The sequence below is a fragment of the Dasypus novemcinctus genome, chromosome 4 (genome assembly GCF_030445035.2).
Source record: "Dasypus novemcinctus isolate mDasNov1 chromosome 4, mDasNov1.1.hap2, whole genome shotgun sequence".
In the NCBI taxonomy this organism is placed as follows: Eukaryota; Metazoa; Chordata; class Mammalia; order Cingulata; family Dasypodidae; genus Dasypus; species Dasypus novemcinctus.
The window spans coordinates 73,208,009-73,232,652 of record NC_080676.1 but is presented as its reverse complement, the minus strand read 5'-3'; the positions used below and the strand labels follow the sequence as shown (position 1 = coordinate 73,232,652).

Here is a 24,644-nt window from a genome sequence, read left to right as displayed (position 1 = left end):
TTCTTTCCTTTCCCTTTATCTAAATAAGAGCAAGCTGGGAGAGGCTATTTGCTTGTCTTATTACTAAATACAGAGATTGGTAGAGAGCTGGCAAAATTATTATGGAGAATGTGCAACCTCTTTCGTAAAGATTTTAAAGAACTTTTTGGAGATAGTTGAAATATAGTTCTGTCCAGATATGGGATACATATTAGATAACTCCTTGATGTTGATGTTCCTTTCTGGTAAAGGATTCTATGATTCTTTCCTCAGCATGGAAATTCCCTGAATTTTCCTGAAATTCACTGAATTGTCCAGTGGGAAAGAACATACCAGTGCTCCTTCTGGACCAAACATTTCCAGGAAACTTCCAATGAATTCTCGGGATTTCTCCTCCCATTTTTGAATGAGGTCAATGCTTTTTTCCTCTACCTTCTGAACAAATTCTTTTGACTTTTCTTCCACATCTTTCACTTTCTTCTTTACTTTGTCAACTCGCTCCTGCAAGTGGTATTTCTTCTCCTATGTAAAGAAATAACTGTTTTAAGAAATAATATTCACTTTGATCTCACCTACCAAAAGGGAAAGAAAAAATATGGTTCAAGCACTCTGTTGACATTCTTTCCAGTCTTTGGAATCACCTTGCTTTAAGCTACCCCACATTTTAGCATAGTAACAGATATGATATGCTCTTGATGGTATTCTTACACTAAAGTGTGATAAGACTAATGTTGTAGAAGTCCAGGACTAAACTAAATTTATAGGGCTGGCCCAATAATAGAGAGGCATGTAGCCAAATCAAGTCATTTCTTTTAAAACAAAATATAAACTTGGAACATAAGTATGTTCAGCATAACCTAAACCCCATTCTAGATGGAGATGTATAGGTAGCAATGAGATTGCGGCACAATATTCCAAGAAGTGAGCTATAATAGTTTGAAAGTGGAAGTACTGTATTTTTTAATTACTTATTTAATTAATTTATTATATCGGATTTTTTTCTTCTGTCACTGGCTTATTCTATGCTTTTAGAAGAATTGTTTTATTTGTTTTGTTATTTGGAGGTCCATGTGCTTATCTGCAAAATGAAAATGGTACTATTTGGTCCGATCAACTTTCCTAAAGTTAAGGGAAAGTCATTTGAACCCTCTGTGGAGAAATGTTTAGCCAAATAAAAAGTATTCTCATAATTTCCAGGTCATAAAGAAGAAAGGGAATAAGTATAAGACTTTTTTTTTTAGGAGGTACCAGACACCAAACCTGGGGCTTTCCATGTGGGAGGGAGGCACCTAATTGCTTGAGCTACTTCCACTCCAGTTTAAGACTTTTAAACACCTAAGTTTTATGAAGAAATAAAGATTTGTAGTAGGTGATAACAATGGCTAGGATTTATCTGCAGAGATAAATCATATTTAGATGAAACCATTCACTTATCCTTATAGCATAATTCAGAGCTGAGAGCAGTGGAAGATGCCTGATAAACTACTTATTTAGAAAATAGAGTAAGCAGCTTTTTTTTCTTTTAAAATCAACTTTTTTGAGGTATAATTTACATAAAAAAATGTATAGTAGGGGAGTGGATATAGCTCTGTGGTTGAGCACCTGCTTTACACGTACAAAGTCCTAGGTTCAATCACCAGTAACTTCTAAAAGAAAAAAAAAGTATAGTGATTGTTTTTAAAGGGAGTATCAACCTAACATAAACTTTGCTTTTATAAATCAAATTTAAAAGCTTAGGTCCATGTACCTTGAGAAAGTGCATGCAAAATGTGTTAAACTATATATACAGGGAGAAAAGCCATAGCTTTCATCAGAGTTTCAAAAGACCATTCAATCAAAAAAGGTTAAGAGCCATTGTTTTAAATGTATTTGATATAAATACCATACTATCTAAGTTACAGATTCTTATTTATTTCATTAGTTGTGTGTCCTTATATTATTAGAATGTTGATACTAGATAATAAGGGCAGAAACTACCTCTGTTTTATTCTCTTTGTGAAGGTTTTACCATAGTGTTTTCTGTGATCAGTAAAGATACATTTATTGAGCTTTGAGGATGATAATTATAGGAGACCCAAAAATCAGCTCAATTCAGATGGAATGGAAGGCAAGAGAACTTTGGGCTGAGGGTTGGAACTCACGTTGATAAAGCTGACATTGAGTTCCTTAGCTGTGTAGCCCCTCTGTAGGTTTCGTCTTGCATACACATCATAGTCCCGGACAATTCGGGTGATGATGTCTGATGTGGAGATACCTTCTGTCCTCTGTGTTGGAGCAAACATACCTAACCCAAAAAGACGTGTACAAACAGACAAATGCTGTGAAATTCTGGTTAACTCAGGCATTAAAACTAGATAGAAGTGGGAAACGGACTTTGGCCCAGTGGTTAGGGCGTCCGTCTACCACATGGGAGGTCCGCGGTTCAAACCCCGGGCCTCCTTGACCCGTGTGGAGCTGGCGATGCGCAGCGCTCATGCGCGCAAGGAGTGCCTTGCTACGCAAGGGTGTCCCCCGCATGGGGGAGCCCCATGCGCAAGGAGTGCGCCCGTGAGGAAAGCCGCCCAGCGTGAAAAGAAAGAGCAGCCTGCCCAGGAATGGCGCCGCCCACACTTCCCATGCCGCTGACGACAACAGAAGTGGACAGAGAAACAAGACGCAGCAAATAGACACCAAGAACAGACAACCAGGGGAGGGGGGGGGAATTAAATAAAAAAAAAAAAAAAATTAAAAAAAAAAAAAACTAGATAGAAGTGGGAACATTCCTTTTCTTTCCTCAAAAAGCAGAATCTGCTATTACTAAGTGAAATCTGGAGATATGTGACAAACAGGAAGATCAGATCAAAGGCAGAGGTAATGAAAGGAGGAACCACAAGGCTCTAATATTAAGAAAAAAAAGAGAGAGAGACTTCTTGAAATTAAGAGAGCTATCAAGAGTAGGTGCTTAGAGCTGACAGATAACAGTGCTATACTCAGATTATCACTAATCCAAAGTGTGACCTCAAAGAGGATAATTGAATATCTCAGTATACAAATATTCCTCTGTAAAGTAGTAAAGTAGTTTAATCTCTGCAGCTGCCTCTGAGACCCCATAAAGTGAGGATATATGCAACAACCTACCTGCTTCCTTGATGTGCTTATAAACATCATCACTCCCAGCAGAAGAATAAGGGATGTCATCATGGGCTACAAAATCAATCTGAAAATAACGAAACATCATTTAAAGCCCAGGATAATTGTCATTCAGAAAGAACCAATGGATATACCCAGGCCTAGAAAAAGGGAAAAACAAAACAAAACAGAGGCTAGATCTCAAATAGACTTTTCCCCCCTCTCTACCTCTACTTTGCTTTGCTTATTAATTCTATGATTCATTCCCAAACCACACAACCTGGCTATTCTGGTCTAGTGAAAGTGTCACCATGTTGTGGTTATAGGGCTAGAGGATTTGCTGGTGAGCTAATTAGAGGGCAGGGCCTAGGAAAGAAGACAGGAAATCTCACCACCCTTTTGGACCTATAAGGATTGGTTAAATTAGAGTTTTCAAAAGTTTGAAAAAGAGGTTACTTGTTTGTTCAACTGGTTGCTCTCTCAGTCCATGAGATGAGTGAGAATATAAAAATAGCAACCAAGAGCCTTTTTACTGGAATGGTAACCTCTATACTCCTGAAAAATATAAAACTCAAAGCCATAAAAGACCTTTAGATTTCAGAATCTATAGCTTTATTACTATTAATATTGCTTACATGACTGAGAAGAGATGATGTAGCACTGGAATCAATCTTTCTGAGAAGCATGCTAAAACCTCACTTATTTACTCCTTCCTGAACAGGTCAGAGGCCTTTTGCTAATATAACTGCTAATACCACATACCCAACTCTCAGAAGCCACTGTAGCACAAAGCACACCCATTAGGTCTATGTCAGGGACTCTCAACTAACATCTCAATTACCCGTGAGCAACTTGTCAGGGAACCACAGATAGCAAAGTAAAAATTAAGAATGGGGGAGCAAGCAAGACTATGGTTCAGGATATACATAACAAGGAGAAAAGGGAAGCTGGAAGTTCCTCTGATTTTATACTGCCTGGGGTCTGCCTAGCCGTGTTGCTGGGAATAATCTTGTTTATCACCTTTGGTGCCACTCCCTGATGAATGTTGATGTAGAAAAGCTAGAGAGGTCGTCCTAATATGAAATAGTTACAACAAATCTCCTAGCCTTCCCAAATATTACTCTAAAAGCACCTTGGCCATCTTCATTCTCTGCAACATTCCACATATCCTGGCGGAGAACAATATGTTTGCTGGTTCAAGCTTGAGGTCCTCCAACCTGGTCTGACTAATCCTTCTCACCTTTTGTACCCTACATTTGTAGGAAGTCTGTTGGTTTAACGTGGGAGAATTAAAAGGAGGTAAGGGGTTCTATAATACTAACTCACTAAGTAAAAGTAAAAAACATCTCTGGTTTCTGATCCCACATAAATTCTTGTTCCATATCAAAAGCCCTCAAACTTAATTTAAGTCAATTCAAGAAAGGTTTGTGTTTATCTGACCTGTCTCCTGGAATGTGAACTCCTAAGAGCATGGCTGGAGTGATGTATATTCTAAAAAGACTATATGCTATGAGAGTAGAAACAGTTATCATGTGAGGGGAAAACCACACAACTGAAGAGTTCAATTCCCAGCCTTGCACAGTGTGATTAGGAGCAAGTTATTAGGTCTCTCTGGGCCTTGATCCTTATCTATGAAGTAGAAATAACTAATCCACAGGGCAGTTGTAAGGAGCAAATGAAATATAGTGAATGTAAAAGTGCTTGTAAACCATCAAATGCCACATAAATGTCAAGGATGACTAGTAGTAGTAGTAATATCACCGTATCTCCTTTATATGAAACTTAAATAGAAGGAAGAAGTGAAATAGGCTAATGGAACTAGTCCAAAAGCCAGAAGCCTTGAGAATTGAGGGGATTATGCGAAATGGAATCATGCGCCCAATATCTTACCCGGTGTTCTGCCAGGAACTCGGGCGTCAGGGTCCAGGGGGCATTCCTCACCACTTCATCCACATAGCGGCAGTGCTGCACTGCATCATAGCGCTCACTTTCGTTCATCACTGTGAAGCCTTTGAAGTTGTGTGTTAGCTCATCGCTGCAGACTGAGTTCACCACATCATAAAGTTGTAAGTCAAGGTCCCTTTGCTTTAACCATTCCCTAGTCATCAACCTCTCCCACCTTCTCTCACTATCTAAGACTGCAACCATTCTTCCCACTCAGAAAATAATCTTCTGGATATAGCCCAGACTGAGTAACAATGCTTTTCCTAATCCAAGATATAAATACTAGAGCAATACTCACTAAAAATAATAAGTTCATGCTTTGGAGAAGACAGGATACAACAGGGGACTGAGATCTTTGTCTTTGAAATGAACCTGCTATAAGCATTTCTGCATCTATTAAGTTTAACATTTGCTTGGCAGACTTTTGTACTTCATTTGATCCAAAATGATAAACTGAAATCTCGAGCAAATGTCATTCTTAACTAGGAAACAGAGGTCAGTGTTGCGCCCATGACTGGAGAAACTCAGCTAAAAAGCAGTGAGATATATTCTAGACATTTCAGGTCAATAAGACCACTCTCCAGGTTAAGGCTGCTGGTACCTCATAAAATTCATGTTATAGAGAAGTTATAAAATATCATTCATTTAAAAATGGAAACTCAGGATATAAAAGATAGGACAGAGAAAGAAGATTCTATAATCTTTTTCTGGACAGCACCTAAAATCATAAGATGTTTTCTTACCTCCCACAATGAGATATGTATTAGGGAAAAGGTTCTTTGCTTGCATCAGAGCCCGGGCATGACCAGAGTGAAATAAGTCAAATATTCCATCTGCATAAACCCTCACAGGCCGGTCATCTAAATCCAAAGGAAATAATTTAACACAGAAATACACTGATTCAACACTTTATATTTGACAACAAGGAAATGGCACTGCATGATTGTACCATTCTTGCATAGCCCTCTTTTAAGATGTTCTCTGGGTATTCACCTTAATTCAGTGACTCATTGGGATTGTGAGGAATAACATCATAGACTTCCTTGACTACAAATACCCACTTGGTATCATCTCCACTAACCCCCTTTGTTAGCTTGACTGTATCAGACTGCTCAAGCAACTGAATTTCATGATTGCTTTATCTTAAAGTTATTTTAGAAGTGAAAGGAGAGAACTATGCAATGGTAAGTCCTGGACTTCAAAATCCTCATCTTCACTTTATATTTAAACTTTCTACTATACTCTGGCTGCTTGCTCCCTCTTTCTCAGGTTGCCTTGATTCCTAATTACTAATACTCTACTTTGAAAATAAACCTCCCTACTACTTGTCCAGTAAGTAAGAGGCGATCCAGAAGGTGAGATTAAAAAAAAAAAAGAGGGACGGTAAATAGTTAAGTGGACCAGTTATCCATTTATTGTTTCTCAACTACAAATTCACCCTTCAATTCCTGCTCTATGATAAAAGACAAATTTCTTTAAGCATTTCTCCTTTATAGTGAGTATGGTGTTAAGTTTTCAGAGAAGAGAATGATACACTAAGTATTTGAAAATCAAATACAAATACCCTAGGACTTTTCATTGTATCTTTTCCTTTTCTTCCCTCCATTAGTGAGTATAATAGAGAACTGACTGTAAACTGATTTTTAGTGGTACTGGCATATGAAAGAGAAGCCAGGAAATTATCTCCTGAGGTATAAGACTAGTTCTAAAGCCAAATAAACAGACAAAGAATGATACTAACATATTAGATGAATTACTAGTGTCCTAGTAATTCATTCCCATTACACGGAAAAATGGAAGAGCTATTTCACTGTAGCAGCAGGAAATAACAGAAGCAACAGCTGTATCAATCTGGAGAAGAAAAGGTCAGAGCCTCATCAGATATACCATATGTGGGGTGGGGATAAGATCTATATCCCTCCTGTCCTGAGAGCAGTGAATCAAGGAAAAAGAACCTGGTCCTCAAGAGGACTTCTCTTTTCAGATAGCTTTATCCTCAATAACAGTAACTTTTAAAACAAGAAGTCATACTTTGCTGACAGGAATATAAATTGGTACAACTCGTAAGAGCAATTAGTCAATATCTATCAAAAGGCAAATGACTGATGCTCATGCCCTCCTACCCAGCAATTCCAATTCTAGAAATTTCACATATATACTTGTAAATATATTTTACAAGGTTATTCATTGCAGCATTGCAATAGCAAAGGTTGGGAAACAACCTAAATTCTAATGGAAAAGTAGTTAAATATATCATGATACACCCCTAAAAGGGGGAGGGGCATATAACCTATTTGCTTGGCTATCCACGAGAAACTGGTAATATTGGTTACCTCTAATAAGAGGGGAACTAGGTGGCTATGAAAGGAAGACATTTCACTGTATACCCTTTTTATACTTTTTGAGTGTTAAATCATGGGAATGTATTAATTTTATAATATAGGAAATAAAATTTTAAAATTAAAATAAATACAATGAAAAACTGAGAAATGGTATGATGGATTTAAGAGTCAAAAGGATTTTAATCAAAGCTTGCCAATGAGCTCCCTGTGTGACCTTAACTTCCTTAACTCCCACTTTGCTCATCTATAAAACAAAACAAAAAAAAATCAAAACAAATTCAAATTCTCAGTAGTATAATCCTTCTTCTACAGCCTAGAAATCATAACCATTAAGTCACTAACATACTACCATTTTTCCTAGACAAATCCACAGGTGCTATGCGCTCGCTTTATTTGATTCTAAAATAACAAAGGATAAAAAAAATTTAAGACGACTTCGCTGTTGTTAGATGCTACACTGAAGGGCAAAATAGGATAAGGCAGATTTAGCTAAGTAAACACATTTCCTGGATGGTGGTAATAGTAGAGAATGTTGCTGATTGAGTGACTGTTTGTCAGTGTAGTTAATCACACCCTATTAGGCCAGGTGTGTCACTGAATCCTTTCTCTGACCAATCTCAGTTGTACCTCTTGTTTCCCTAGCCTTCTTCCCTCCAATCCAACATCTCAATTCCTTATCACTAAACCCTGTACTTGGCAAACCCAGTCTTGTATATTAACCAAGTGGCCAGAAGGGGCCACTGTTGAACTAGAAAGTCTGAAAGAGAAAGCAAGAGTAAGCTTTTCAGGGAGCAGATGTAGCTCAAGCAAGGTCCCAGGTTCAATCCCAGGTACTTTCCAAAAACAAACAAATGAAAAACCAACTCTCATTGAGGAGTGGATATAGCTCAGGATTAAGTGCCTGCTCCCCATGTATGAGGTCCTGGAGTAAGCTTTTCTTTTACCAAGTGGCTAATGACCAAGATGACTGTACCCCCTGATTTACGCCTGTTGTCTCAGCATATTATTTTTATTTTACATGAAGGTTCATAGCAGCCCCATTTGTAACAGTCCCAAAATGAAAACAACCCAAATGACCATCAATATGTGAATGGAGAGACTATAGCACAACCATACAGTGGACTCCTACCTGGAGACAAAAAAGAATGAATTACTGATCCAGGTCACAACATGGATGAATCTTAAAACAACTACACTGCCTAAAAGAAGACAGACAAAAAGGGTACATACTATATGAGTCCCTTCACATTAAACTCTGGAAGATTCAAATTAATCCATAGTTAGAAACAGCAAAACAAAGGGACACATGGAAACCCCTGGGGATGACAGCTATGTTAAAATGTTTTCATCATCCCAGAAAAACACTCTGTACCCATTAAGTAATCACACCCCGTTCCCCTCAGCAACCACCAATTTACCCTCTGGCTCTATGGATGTGCCTGTTCCAGATATTTCATATAAAAGAATTATATAATATGTGATCCCCCCCTAAGCCTGGCTTCTCTCACCCAACATAACATTTTCAAGGTTCATCAAAGCTGCAGCAGGAATCAGCATCCAATTTCCCGTTACGTCAGCAAGCCCCCTTCCCTCTCAAAATTGTCCTGATTTTATGATATAGTCATACTACTCCTGGCTAAGTAACCAGATGTCCTACTCTAGGCAGAACAGACCTGGTTTCAATTTATTGTCTCTTTTGTTATATTCTCCCAAATACCTATCACTGAAACATTCTGTCTGTAACAGATTTTCCATCACCCTTCAGGTCTCTCCCTTTTTCTTCCTTTCTCCAAGTGAAGCATGCTGATTTTTTTTTTTTCCATTTTCCAAAAGACTCCCAAAGCTGAGTTTTCTTATTTCTCAAGCCATATTTGTTTTTCCTCTGGATTTTCTCTAGATTACACAAACTTCTTTCTTTAATTTCTTTAACTTCCCTAGCAAAAACCTGGAGAGAGGAGGAGACATGTCCCCTTATACCAGTTACTGGTTTAAAATTCACTATCTATGGTATGTTTAGTCCTTGTCCTGCATTGGCATGAATACAGTTACTTGGTTATTTGACAAAGAACAGAGAGGATGAGATGTAGAAGAAAAGCCAGAGGTCAAATTAGAATGACAAACTTTATAGACTAATTTTTTTGACTATTAGTTCCACTTAAAATGTAATCATTTTGCAACAGTTTGTCTATTGTTTATAAACTAATATCTACAAAGAGTAGCACCACTCCATGGTGAAAAAAGCACAAGGTCAGAAAGACCTAGGTTTTAGCTCTAATCCTATCCTGTCACTAATTATCTGTTTTCCTAGGGGAGTCTTTACTTCTTAGTTTCTATGGACCTTAGTTATCGCATGTATATAATGAAGAGACTACAAAGTAGATAATCTCAAAGGTGACTTACTTGTAAAATTCTATTCTAAAATTTTAAAAATGTTTTATTAGTCAGTGCTTGTTAAGTATAAGCTTCAAAACTTGGGAACAGTATACATACTTAGGTACCACAAATAGTTATGTGGATAAATTAGCAATAAACTGGTGATATAACTAATTTGATCAGATTTGAGTGAGGTCCTGAATCATTCAGATGTGTATCCCTAGAGAGTTAAGTAAAAAGTTCTTGTCTTCAACATGCTCTACTATCTAATGTCTGAATGTGACCCTTGATCTGTCTGTTGGCATTTTGAAATTTGACCTGCCACTATTACAGCCGCTAGCAAACAGCCTTTTTGTTTTCAGACCTATCCTTGTCATTTTATCCTGCTCCATTAGCCTACCTATTATTCACCTGAGGGGAGCCAAACCCAAAAATCACACCATGAATCTGGAGGGTTGTTATCAGCATGAGGTGTATCTAAACTCTTTCGCAAAACAAAAGCATTACCTGGAATTAGCCTCTTTGTTTGAGGACCCCAAAACTATAATCCCCCAAAACTATAATCCCTGGCCTCACACTGTTCAGCATTCATTTCTATTCATATTTAACAAGCTCCTCAGTTACAAAAGAGAGCAAATATATTAACACAGTTAAGACTTAACCACGAATATTTTCTAAATACCAGAAATGTACAAATTGGGGGCTATAATTGCCTCTTATCCCCCATGCTTATCTGGTTCTAAGTCCAGCCCTATGTTTAAAGTAGAGAGAAGACTTACCATAGTAATCAGAAGAAATGAAAAGGGATTAGAAAAAAGGTAGAGAATTGGAGGATTTACAGAGAAGGACAGCTGCCCATAGGATTCTCCATTCATAACTACTACTTTTGGTTTAAACCAATTTCCCAAAATAGGGAGAGTATCTGGAATACATATTAATAATGTATGATGTAAAGTAAGCATAAAGATAAAGAGTGTGGGCCTTGAAAATAATGAGTCTTTTAAAAATATGGAAAATTATAATATCAATAGAGGTAAAATTAAGTGATGAGCATCTTCCACTTCAGAAATGTTTGTCCTCTATTACTCAGCAGCATCATAGCTAGGGTACTAACTGATAGAATGTGGGAAGGTTGTGGGGATAATTCTGAAGGCTATTTAAAATGTGACAGACTGAAATATTTTTTTGGGTCTTTGTAAAAATAGACAAGATTATAACCCAACTCAGCTTCATATCTTCCTGTCTCTGCTGTACTATATCTCACAGCTGTGACAAGAGCCCTGGAAGCAAGTGTGTAATTAAAAAAAAAAAAAAAAAAGAAAAGAAAATTTATGATATACAGTTACAGTTACCCTCCCAAACAGAAAAGCAAGGTAGACGGGGCAACTACCCTTTCTACCACCATTAGCCTTAGCAGGTAAACTGAGAGAAGAATATGGAAAGTAGGTATATATTTGGTAAATATAACTGAATGCTAAAAACAATAGCAAAACAACAATATAGTTAATTAGGCATTTACTTACAGGGAGTTCCTCTGCAGGCTTCTTCCATAGTCACCCTGACATAAGGCTTACTACAGTCAACTTCAATTTCATCAGAAAATGGAGCTGGCTGCCGTAAGCCCTTAAAAAGGAAAGCAAAGAAAACCAAAATTAAATTCAATGGCACGCATCGAAATACCTGAAAAATGGCAACTTTATAGAACAATCAGTTAAAACTTCATAACATGAAGGAAAAAAAAGCTATTTAAAAACGCTAAGTCAAAGCTGTAACCTTTAACAAATGGGTAAATCATGGTATGAAAGATAAATGGCTTGCTGGTGATTTCAGGGTAAAATGGTGTAATCTAACTGGGAGCCTAAGCACAGTACCAAATAACTGATTCAGAATAATGGCTCCTATGCAGCATGGCAGAAAAACCAACACTCTTACCATGTGAAAAAATTTCCAAGGTTTGTGAGTATATTTTTTACTCCAACTAGGGGACTGGGAAGCAAACAGCACCTGTGTGCTTTATTATGTACAACTAACCCTGTGCAATGCTTTACACTGTAAATACGTTCTAACACTCATAATAACCCTGTAAGGCAAGTAGCATTATATAGTTACTATCCTCAATTCAAAGATGAGGAAAATGAGGCTCAGAGAAGTTACATGAATTGTATACTACTCTAGAGGAAGAACTGAAATAAGGTAGGTATGCTCTTCCTTTCATATATGGCCAAACTTAAGAGTTTGTGTTAAATTCTTTGCTAGTTATTTTATTTGATGTTATTGTGAATGGAATTGTTTTCTTAATTTTATTTTTGGATTATTCATAGTATTCAGAAATACAATTGATATGTGTGTGTGTGCCCATATATGCAATTGATTTCTGTGTATCAATCTAACACCCTGTGACTTTTCTGAACTCTGTTATTTTATGAGATTCTTTTTTCTTTTTTAGGTTTTTTTTTTTTTTAAAGATTTATTTATTTCCTCTTCCCCCCCACCCCGGTTGTCTGTTCTCTGTGTCTATTTGCTGCATCTTCTTCTTCGTCCGCTTCTGTTGTTGTCAGTGGCACGGGAATCTGTGTTTCTTTTTGTTGCATCATCTTGTTGTGTCAGCTCTCTGTGTGGGCGGCACCATTCAAGTGGGCAGGCTGCACTTTCTTTCGTGCTGAGCGGCTCTCCTTATGGGGCGCACTCCTTGCGTGTGGGGCTCCCCTACACGGGGGACACCCCTGCGTGGCACGGCACTCCTTGCATGCATCAGCACTGCACATGGGCCAGCTCCACACAGGTCAAGGAAGGCCGGGGTTTGAACCGCGGACCTCCCATGTGGTAGACGGATGCCCTAACCACTGGGCCAAGTCCGCTTCCCTTTTTTAGGTTTCTTAAGATTTCCTATATATGAGATTATATCATCTGTGAAAAAGGACAGTTTTAACTTCTTCCTTTCCAGTATGGATACCTTTAAATTTCTTTTTATTCCTCCTTATTGTACTGGCTAGAATCTCTCATACAATGTTGAACAGAAGTGGCAATCCTTGCCTTGTCTCCAATCTTAGGTAGAAAGCATGCAGTCACCATAATGTATGATGTTAGCTATAAGTTTTTGACAAATGCCTTTTATCAGGTTGAGGAATCTCCCTTCTTTTTGTAGTTTGTTGAGAATTTTTATAATGAATGGGTTTGGACTTTGTCACATGCTTCTTCTGAATCTACAGAAATAATTGTATTATGTTTTTCTCCTTTATTTTATTAATTATGGTGTATTACATACATTGTTTTTAGGATGTTAAACCAACCTTGCATTCCAAGGCAAAAATCACATTGGTCATGTTGTAAACCTTTTAAAATGTTGCTGGATTCAATTTGCTAATTATAGTTAAGAATTTTTGTGTCTATGTTTATTATGAGGGATTCTGGATAGTAGTTTTCTTTTCTTGTGACGTTTCTGCCTGGCTTTAAAATCTGGCCTCATAAAATGAGCTGGGAAGTGTACCCTTCTCCATTTCCTGAAAGCTTTTGTGTAGGATTTGTATTATTTCTTCCTTAAATGTTTCATAGAATTCACCAATGAAGTCATCTGAGCCTAGGCTTGTCTTCTGGGAATACTTTTTTATTAAAAAAAATTTTTTTTGGTCTTTTTTTTAAAAATGTTACATTAAAAAATTATGAGGTCCCCTTATACCCCCCATCCCCCTCACCCCACTCCTCCCATATCAACAACCCCTTCCATTATCATGGGACATTCATTGCACTTGGTGAACATCTCTGAACACTGCTGCATTTGGGGAATATTTTTAATGACTAATTCAATTTTTTTTTACTTGATATAGGTTCATTCAGATTTTCTTTCTTCTTGGGTCAGATAGAGTCATTTGTCTCTTTCTAGGAATTTGTCCATTTCATCCAAATGGTCAAATTTGTTGGCATAAAGTTGTTCATAATATTCCCTTATAAGCTTTTTAATTTCTTTAGGATCTGCAGTGTTCTCACTTAGAATTTAAAATTTAAACATATCCTATACATCATATACCATAATATATATAGTCTTCTTCAGAACATTTTTTAAGAAATAACAATAGGGCATGGACAATTTTGTGATGTTATTAGAGATTTTCCTACAAATTAAATGAGAAAACTGTTTTATCCACAAGAAGTTAGTACTCAGTGATGCTTAATAGTAATTGTGCTCATAAAAATATATGCTTATTCAGAAAATAAGACAGATTTGATGAAGGTCAAAGCATGCAAAAGTAATCTCTGGTTACAGTAATCAGAGGACAAAGATAAAATTTGGGGAGAGAGAATACTGACTAGGAGACATGAGGGAGCCTTCTGAGGTACTAGTGATTACCTAGATGTAGACATATGTAAGCATTTATTGAGCTGTACACTTAAGGTTTGTGTGTTTTACTGTATATAAGCTACACCTCAAGAAACAAATGGAATTTGGCAATTAAAAAGGAATACAATACTGATACACTACAGCATGTAAAACTTGAAAATATGTTAAGTGAAAGAAGGTAGGTATGTAAGACCAAATACGTATGATTCCATTTCAATGAACTATCCAGAATAGGGAAATCTACAAAGAAAGAAAGTAAATTAGTGATTTTCAGGGCTGGGATGGTTAGGGAGAAATGGGTAGGGACTGCTAATGGGTATGGAGTTTTCTTTATGGGGTGATGAAAATGTTCTAAAATTGATTATGGTTGTACAATTCTGAGTATACGAAAAATTATTCAAATTCAAATTGTATACTTTAAACATATGTGAATTACATCTCAATATAGCTCCTATATATATAAAGAAAAAGAAACAAATAGAAGAAAATACACATTTAAAAAATAGTATATGTAGAAAAAAAACTAGTCCTAATGTGTCTCTGAAAGTTAATTTCAACAATGTGCTGGAGCCATTCGTTAAATATTCAGTAATTGTGAGGGTCAGTTTTTAAGCCATTGGTAACCTGAAATTAGCCACAGAAATCTACAGATGCTATATATCAAGGTCCCATGTCCTCTTTATCCCCCCCCCCGCCCAAAAGTTATCATTTGAGAAAGAGAGGAATTTGCAATAACTGAATTTTTGAACTAGTGAGAGAAGGATTGTAATACCATTAGCAGGAATAGAGAAGTTTAAAAAAACACACACACACACATTAATTTTTGGATAAGAAATTCATTCTGACTTCAAGATAATATGAGGACATTGAAGAAATGTCAAAAGTATAGGTGAAGACATTATATACTAACAGGTATAAGTGTTAAAGACAACAAAATAAAATTGAGATTTTTTTTTTAAAAAAAGATTGAGGGAAAAATTCTGAGAAGAGTTCATATTAGAAGTTTGGAGAAGCCAGAATATGTCTGAGAGGCTTGAGGAGATCTCTGATTAGGGTGTGTCACAGAGATCAAGGAATAATTTCAAGAAGGGCATTATTATAACTATTAATTGTTCCAGGGAGATCAAAGAAAATTAGAACTGACAAAAGCCTTTAAATTTGGAAATTCAGTAGTCATTTGTGACCCTCTAGAATACAGTAGTGAAAGAAGAATTTAAAGAAACTGGGAGACAAGGAAATAGAATTAACAATCCCTCATTAGAAATGTTTGGAAATAAAGGGAACGAGAAAAAAACAGAAAGATAGCTAAAGGAGATGGAAGGATCAAAAGGCAGTTTTTTAAAGTTGAGATCTATACATGTCCAAAACAGGAAAAGGAGCCAAACTGACAGAAAATATTGGAGAAGGAAAAAACAGCTAAATGAGGAAGCAAGACCCTGGGGATATGGTAGAGCATGGCCTCAAGGAGAGCAGGGGGAAGGTGCCAGGCCTAGAAATGAGAAGGATCACATTTTTCTGAAAGCAGAAGAAAAGGTAAGGTGATAAAATGAGGATAGTAAAGAAGGAAATGATGTGGCTTATAAAAAAATGGGGAGGTTAGGAGACTGAAAGCTTGAGGAAAGCAGAAAATATTTGGAGTAATTCTTGTGGGAAATGTATTAAAGCATCAGCAAATGATTAATAGAACTAATGAGCACCACAGCCTGGATCAAGCTAGAAACTTTAATTTGATATTAGAGCAAAAGTTCAGAGAAGGTAGAACAGTAAGAGAGCAGAGAACTGTAATGTTGAAGAGGTTGTAGTCAGGTAGAGTACATTTTGGAATGGCTCTACTGATACAAAATTAATAAATTAATGTTGGACGTTAATCTATTTTAATCATTAATAAAGTATTCTTATATTTCATCTTCATGAATGACTATAATTATTCTCAGGAGTTAATTTCTATTTCTTATTACAAAGTATATACTATTTGTAGAAGCTTTAGAAGATACAGTTAAGGAAAGGGGAAAAAAATCACTTATAACCACATTAACCCCAAATTACTACATTTTTAACATTTTGGGCTCCATCTTTGTAGATCCCCACACACACCATGGATATAAAGATACATCGTTTCCAAAAAGGATTATATTAGTTTGTAATCTTATTTTTCACAGTATGTGTTATGAGCATCAAGATCTATATAGTGTACATCCATCCATACCATCATTTTTAATAGGTTCACATATGCACATACCAAATTAATTTAACCAGTTCTGTATTATCTGGGCAAAAAATTGCTTCCAATTTTCCAATAACTGTGTCCACAAATACCCTAATTCTATGTATTTATACTTTTGTTCCCCTATAAATACCTAGAAATGCAATTGCTGAGTCAACAGGCATGTAACCCTTGATAACTGCTGCTCCCAGAAAGGTTATGATATATGCAGGTCCTTTTTAATTATGAAATACTGCAAGCATGTATAAAAGCAGAGGTAAGAGTATAATGAAAAGCAAGTCCTTATGATCTAATTTTACCAAATCTTTTTTTAAAAATTGAAGCTGCATTCACATAATTAACCATTTTAAAGTATACAATTCAGTGGTGTTCAATGCATTCACAATGTTATCCAACCACCACCTCTCCCTAGTTTGAAAACTTTTTCATCATCTCGAACACCCTGTAATATTAAGTAAGCATGCCCCATTTCCCCTTCTTCCCATCCGTTGGGGACCACTAATCTGCATTCTGTCTCTATGGTTTTGCCAATTCTAGATATATCAAAGGAATCATATATGACTTTGTGTCTCATTTCTTTTGTTTAGCATAATATTTTAGAGGTTGATCCATGTTATAGCATAATATTAGTACTTTACTACTTTTGATGGCTGAGTAATATTCCATTGTATGTATATACTACAATTTCCTCATCTGTTCAGCCGTTGATGGACATTAGAGTTGTTTCCACTTTTTGGCTATTATGAATAGTGCTGCTATGAACATGTGTGAACAAGTATCTCTTTGAGTACCTGTTTTCCAGTTCTTTCGTGCACATACCTAGGAGTAGGACTGCTCAGTCATATGGCAGACGTACCATTTTACATTCCTACCAGCAATATATGAGGGTTCCAATTTCTCCACAACCTCACAAATACTTTTTTCCATTTTTAAAATTATAGCCCTTCTAGTAGGTGTGAAGTGGTATCTCGCTGTGCTTTTGAGTTGCATTTTCTTAATGACAAATTATGTTGAACATCTTTTCATGTGTTTGCTGTATATCTTCTTTGGAGAATTGTCTATTCAAGTCCTTTGCTCATTTTTAAATTGGGTGGTTTATCCTTTTATTGTTCTAAGAGTTCTTCATATATTCTGGATACTAAACTCTTACCATATACATGATTTGCAAATATTTTTTCTTAATCTGTAGATTGTGTTTCACTTTCTTGATACACACTCCCTCATTTTCTGCATTCCAATAATCTCTAAGACCTGTCTATTTCACCTTCTAAAAACTTTAAAAATTTATCTCATCCTTTCCGTATTTACTGTCTTATTTTAAGCCCTTATCAATGGTCTCCAACCTGGACTGTTAGGACAATCTCACAATTAGTCTCTCTGGCTTCTGTCTATCCCTGTTTCAAATTATCCTTTCCAAAGCTACCAAGATGATCTTTCTAATTGCAAATCTGACCACATCACCCATAGGATAAAGTTCAACCTCCTTAACAGAGTATACGAGATCCTTCATGATCAGGCCCTTGCTTACCTCACGTATTGCAGATCCTTATCCTAAACTATAAGCTCCAGCAATATCACCTGTAGTTTGCTAAAAATGCTGTTCTTATTTTGAACTTGTACTTTTATTTCTTGTCCATTTCTCAAATTCCTATTTAGCCTTCAAATTAAGCTCAGATATAATCTCCTCCATGAAGCTTTTTCAAAACTACTGCCCTAAAAATCAAATCACTTTCTCTTCCAGTGTACCTCTTATTTCCTTCTATTTAGCACTTTTAATATTGCTTGTCCCTTTACCTTACTGTCTGTGAGTTTCTTAAACAAGGTCATCTTTTTCATTTTTGCATCTCCAATCCATAGCACTGGCACATAAAGGTTCTCAATTTATGTTGGTTGAAGTGAGATTATAAGATCTACTTAGTGTAACAGCAATGTGGCCAATTTTCCCCAGAGTTTAGGTAGCATGTGACTTATTTATACATACAATAAATACCAAGAGAGGCTAAAAGTCTTACTCTTTGTAAATATTTTTTTTTAAAGATTTATATATTTATTTATTTCTCTCCCCTCCCTCCCCGCCCCCAGGTTGTCTGTCCTCTGTGTCTATTTGCTGCATCTTCTTTGTCCGCTTCTGTTGTTGTCAGCAGCATGGGAATCTGTGTTTCTTTTTGTTGCGTCATCTTGTTGTGTCAGCTCTCTGTTTGTGCAGCACCACTCCTAGGCAGGCTGCACTTTCTTTCCCGCTGGGCGGCTCTCCTTATGGGGCACGCTCCTTGCGCATGGGGCTCCCCTATGCGGGGGACACCCCTGCGTGGCAGGGCACTCCTTGCGCGTATCAGCACTGAGCATGGGCCAGCTCCACACGGGTCAAGGAGGCCTGGGGTTTGAACCACGGACCTCCCATGTGGTAGACGGACACCCTATCCACTGGGCCAAGTCCGCCACCTGTAAATACTTCTGTGATCCTTTCTACTATACCCTTAGAGACATCTGCATCAATAAATACTTCATATTTATGACCATAAAGTTATTCCTTAATTTTTTCTCTTTAACTATTTTTTTCTCTCTTCTATCCGTTTCTTCCTGACCCACAACCCAACTACCTAACACTTGGTGAAGCTCCCTATTCTTCTCCCAACTTGCAAGGAAGGCATTTTCCAAAGCTACTGAGCTCCAAGGGCTACAGAGTTCAATATTATGCTTGCATCTCTCAGAGAGAAGGTCTTGTTCAATTTCATACCCCTAGTGCCTATTGCCATGCTGACACATTGTAAGCATGCAATAAAATCTTGTTTGCTCAACCCAAATGCCCATCAGCTGATGAATGGATAAAGAGAACATGTTATATGGCACACAAAAGAATGTTTTTTGGCAATAAAAAAGAATGAAATACTGATACATGCTACAAGACAGGTGACTCTTGAAAACATTATGCTGAGTGAAAGAAGCCAGACATAGTATATGTTTCCATTTACAGGTAATATTCAGAACAGGCAAATACAGAGACAGAAAGTAGATTAGTGGTTTCTAGGGGGTGGGGAGATTGGGGAGATAAAAGAGTGATGGCTAATGGGTACAAAGTGTCTTTTGGGGTGACAAAAATGTTCTAAAATTGATTGTGGTAACAGTTGTGCAACTACATGAACACACAAAAACTAATGAATTGAACACTTTAAATTGGTCAATTGCATGCTATGTTGACTATATCTCAATACAGCTGCTATTTAAAAAGAGAAAAAAACTCGTTTGCTTTTGCTGCAGAGTTCAAAGGGAGTTCAGACAGAAAGTACAGGTGTAGGGTGGAGATGGCAGCGAAGCTTATTTAGTAGACACTCTTCTTTAGTAGGGTCAGTCCAGCCTATTGGATAAGTGAATTTTTGGCCACTAGCCCATGGTAAATAGCCAGTTTGTACCAGGGAGGAATGTGAAACAGGTAGCAAGTCACTGAACCGTCATGCGATGCAAATGAAGAAGCAAAGGAATTTATCAGATTATAAGGACCAAGAAATTTAAGTCTTCTCAAAACTCCAGTCCACTAAGAAGACTGGCCTCCTTTGCTCTACTCATGGCTTTGATGACTGGCTGAAACTCACCTACTTGGCTATGACCTGTCCCTAATCCAAATGAGAGTGTTAAATTGGTGCCCACCACCATCCTCCAAGAAACATTCAGAAATTAATAATGCCCTGTTTTGTTGACTGTTGAGTCATTACTGGACTTACTTGCTGTGATATGCAGAAAAATGATCCCCTAAAGATGTCTACATTCTAATTCCCAGAACCTATTAATATGCTACCTCACACAGCAATAGGGACTATGTGGGTGTGTTTAAATTAAGGATTCAGAGGTGGGGAGAGATTGTCCTCGATTATCTAGATAGGCTCAATGTAATCACAAGGGTCCCTATAAGTGAAAGAGGGAAGAGTTAGAGTCAGAGAAGGAAATGTGATGATGGAAGCAGAGGTCAAAGTGATATGATTGCTGGCTGGGGCGCATGAGCCAAGCAAGCAATACGGGCAGCCTCCAAAGGCTGGAAAAGGCAAGGAAACAGAAACTTCAAGAACTTCCAGAAGGAACACAGCTCTGTGAGACCACTTCAGACTCCAGACTTCTAGAACCCTAAAAAAATATATTTGTATTGTTTAAGCCACAAAATTGTGGTAATTTGTTACAGCAGCAATAGGAAATTAATGCACTTGCCCTTACCAATATCATCAATATCAGGTCTGAAGGCATATGTCTCTCTTATTGTGTAGTTTACTTGCTTTTACTGCACAAAACAGGTTTTGGTTTGAAACAATTGATAATTTTCCCAGAGTAGAAGTGTGTTTCTCTTTGGCCTAGGAAGCTCCAAAATTAACTGTGGAATTGAAGCTAGATCAATGGCTATGAAATATAAAACTTATCCCTTTTAAAGGACTAAAAAAAGTTATAGAAATAGCAATAATAAATATGTTAACTTAAAGGAGGTGGATGAATGAAAGAAAGACAAACTGGTACAAAGCAACAATATCAACCATATGCTACATTTATACAATATAGTTGAATTATGTCCTAAAAGAATTGGAAGAGGAATGGGATACAAAGGTGATGATTCCTAACTAGTCTTCCAGAACTGTTTAAGAGCAATTAATGGATACAATATAAAATTTGGTAATTTCACAGGAAAAAAGATCACAAAAGAAGGCAAAGAAAAAGAAGAGAGATTTTAGTTCAAAACACTGGTTTCAATGAAATTAACCGATAATATTCATTTTAGTTAATATTTTTATTTTTAAAGTCTTATCAAAATCCTAAAACAGAATGACAGTGGGATTTGTCAAAAAACTTTTTTGTACTTATTTTCAATATGGGTTTTATCTTAAACCACACAATTTATTTTTATAAATATGGGTAGAAATATTAAACACTAATAGAGACACCCCTTTGGTGTAGGCTTTTTATTTTGGGTGTTTTGTTTCATCTTTAGTGTTTTCAAATAATAGAATTCCATAACTCAGTTGGCACTTACAACACCATAATAGCTACATCAGGCCTTATTTGATACCTTTAGATACTTAATATTTTCTATTCTGTTAACACTAAGTGTTTCTGTAATTTCCTACACTCTGTAACTTCTTACTTAACACTGTGGCAAATCTGAAATGTTAGGAAAGAATATAGCAGAGTTTAATAATAATCTGAAATTGACACTTTGACCAACAAAATATAATTCTTTTTTTTTTTTTTTGAGAAGGTGCTTTGTATAAATTTTATATTTATTTATTTATTATTATTATTTTTTTAAGATTTATTTATTTATTTAATTCCCCCCTCCCTCCCCTGGTTGTCTGTTCTCTGTGTCTATTTGCTGCGTCTGGTTTCTTTGTCCGCTTCTGTCGTTGTCAGCGGCACGGGAATTGTGGGTGGCAATCTCAGAACCTTGTCTCTATCTCAATTTTGAGAAACAGTGATTAAATTTAAAAGTCACTTATTATATTGTATGCTATTTCTATTATAGGAATTCATGGTAGTTGTTTTCTAGATACTTTTCAAGAATTACCACCATGAACCAGAAAAGAAAGAAAGAGAACAGAACCAACCAACAAAGGGAAAGGGGTATAAATAATAGGAAAGAGCAAAATAAACTTTCAGGCAGAATGTGGCCAATTTCTAAAGGAAATTTTAACTTTCTAGGGTGGCAATGATAGATGCTATGGTGCTTCTCCAGAATCATTTTTTAGTAGCTGCTGCTTACTCTTATACCTAAATGCTTCTCTTTTTCATGATGGCAAAGCAGTATATTATTTTTGTTTGTTTGCTTTCTGAAGTTTTTAAAAATAATTTTTCTATTTTTGAATTTAGATTTACAGGAAGGTTGCAAAGGTAATATGGCGAATTTCCCTATATCTTTTACCCAGCTTTCCCTAATGTTAACATCTTACTTAGCCATGATAAATTTGTCAAAACTAAGAAAATAACATTGGTACATTATTATCAACAAAACTCCGGACTCTAAAGTTCACCAGCTTTTCCACGAATGTCCTTTTTCTATTCTAGGATCCAATCTAGGGTACCATGCTGAATTTAGTTTATCATGCCTCCTAGTTTTTCCCAATCTGTGACAGTTTTTAAGTCTCTTTTCTCTCTATTATCTTAACAGTTTTGAGGAGTACTGGTCAGGTGTTTTTGGAATATCCCTCACTTTGGGCTTGTCTGATGTTTTCTCATGATTAGCCTGGGATTGTATTGTTGTTGTTTTAATAATTCTGGGCATTATCAGTAACAGGGCATACATGTTATCCTTAAAATGAGATTTATTTTGGCAATGAGTCATTAGAAAAAAATCCAGTGAGTAATAGAAGACAACTGGCATTTAAAATACCTATAAATATATATCTTCTTTATAGTGAAAGATCAATATAGGATACAGTCTGGTAGAATCTCACTAATGGTCAAGACAGGTAAAGAAAACACAGAAACATACAGTTCTGTCACCGGGACTTTGAAACATGGATTTCATAATAATATTGTGTAGAAATTATAACTTCAATTATGTGTATGTATTCTTTAAAATGTGTTTTAGGGGAGGCTTTATCTTTTTTTTTTTTTTAAAGATTTTTTATTTATTTCTCTCCCCTTCCCCACACTCTCCTCCTCGCCCCCCCCAGTTGTCTGCTCTCTGTGTCCCTTCACTGTGTGTTCTTCTGTGTCCACTTGTATTCTTGTCAGCGGCACTGGGAAACTGTGTCTCTTTTTGTTGCATCATCTTGCTGCGTCAGCTCTCCATGTGTGCAGCGCCACTCCTGAGCAGGTTGCACTTTTTTCACACATGGTGCCTCTCCGTGCAGAGCGCACTCCTTGCGCGTGGGGCTCCCCTAAACGGGGGACACCCATGTGGCACAGCACTCCTTGCACTCATCAGCACTGCACATGGGCCAGCTCATCACATGGGTCAGGAGACCCAGGGTTTGAACCCTGGACCTCCCATGTGGTAGGCGGACACTCTATCCGTTGAGCCAAATCCGCTTCCCTAGGGGAAGCTTTAAAAACAGGACCAAGTTAAGACTGGATGGGCGGTTTGGAACAGGGTCTTTTATCTAAGGCTTGGCAGTAGTTAAGATGATGATGTCCCAGAGATAAAGGAGCATTAAGGCAGGCAGTAATAGAAAAAGGTACTCATCTAAGATATACCCAGCAATACAGTAGAGGAAGGATATGGGGAAAAAAGACAGAGAAAACAAAATACCGTGGGAAAAATACTAAGATCAGACTGCTTCCTAGAGTCCCAATTTCTCTATTTCATTAGTTTGAATTTGATCTCTAGCCTAATACCCACACCACTTCCAAATTTTCCTAATATGTTCTTCCTATCTCTGATGCAGTGCTCCTACAACTGAACTGCGAGTCATAATTTGATAAGAAAGACAAGATTTCCAATAACTGTGATGATACACTTACTATTTATTCTTTCCATTATTTAAGAAGACTTGTAATACTGATATCCTCAGTGTTATATCAGTTTCTACCCTCCCTTCACCAGGTTAAGTGTCCAAACAAAGAAATCTCTTCTTTACTTACAACTGCATAGCGTGGCACTTTTGAAGGAATTCCATCTTCCTCTGTTGCCCCATTGGGTCCAGGCACTTCTTTCCTCCTCTTCCTTGCATTGACTTTGGCTGAACTCTGTGCATCCATCTTCCTTTAACTGGTCACAGAAAGTGAAAAATAATTTCTTTCTCATAGGGATGGGAAAAAATCTGTTACCAGTATTTCAAAGATGATTGATGACTGATGCACTTAGCAAAAGATCAACTCCATGGGACACATTTCACCAAGGTAAGCAAAATGCATCTGGCAAAAACAATGAAACTTGACAAAATACAAGCTCTAGTAGAAACAATGAAATGTATATCTGACGAACGATAGTCACAATTAATATCTGACCTTAGCAATTATTCCCCCTACAATGTAGCATGTATACTGACTGGTAATTACATATCCTGATTGCATGCAAAAGATTGGAATGACTTGGTTGAGAAAGAAAGCTACACAAACTTTACCACTGCCTCTATATATAATTCTGGGGAAACCTGAACAAGTGCAAGGAAACATAAAAGGTATGACTTTGGTGCAATTGTATAAATATATATATATATTTAAAGAAATGGTATTCACGATTTACCTTTAATTATGCTACTCTGTTAATTTTTAAGGTCAGAAAATTTCTCATTCTTGCGAACAGAAAAGCATTGCTCAAAAAGAATCCTAAATAAGTTTGCAACACTATGTGGGAGGGAGTTGCAAGTAATCTCACAAATTTAGAAACTGTGTGATTTAAGGAAGCACATACATGCTTTGT

At 36.8% G+C, this 24,644-nt stretch overlaps 1 protein-coding gene across 4 annotated transcripts in view; it reads right to left on the bottom strand.

The window, feature by feature from the left end:
• The window catches only part of PCYT1A (phosphate cytidylyltransferase 1A, choline), a 54,557-nt gene that overhangs the window by 4,670 nt on the left and 25,243 nt on the right, over positions 1-24,644 (bottom strand). For 3 of the 4 annotated variants that reach the window (XM_004465857.5, XM_004465858.5, XM_058295612.1), the window contains 7 exons: positions 23,864-23,990; positions 11,270-11,369; positions 5,775-5,891; positions 4,978-5,129; positions 3,097-3,175; positions 2,121-2,263; positions 313-501 (listed from right to left, as the gene is read on the bottom strand). In XM_004465857.5, coding sequence (XP_004465914.1) covers positions 313-501; positions 2,121-2,263; positions 3,097-3,175; positions 4,978-5,129; positions 5,775-5,891; positions 11,270-11,369; positions 23,864-23,980 — 897 coding nt within the window. In that variant the 5' untranslated portion in view covers positions 23,981-23,990. The remainder of the gene's footprint in view (positions 1-312; positions 502-2,120; positions 2,264-3,096; positions 3,176-4,977; positions 5,130-5,774; positions 5,892-11,269; positions 11,370-23,863; positions 23,991-24,644) is intronic. The other variant, XM_023590983.2, reaches the window with a different exon arrangement.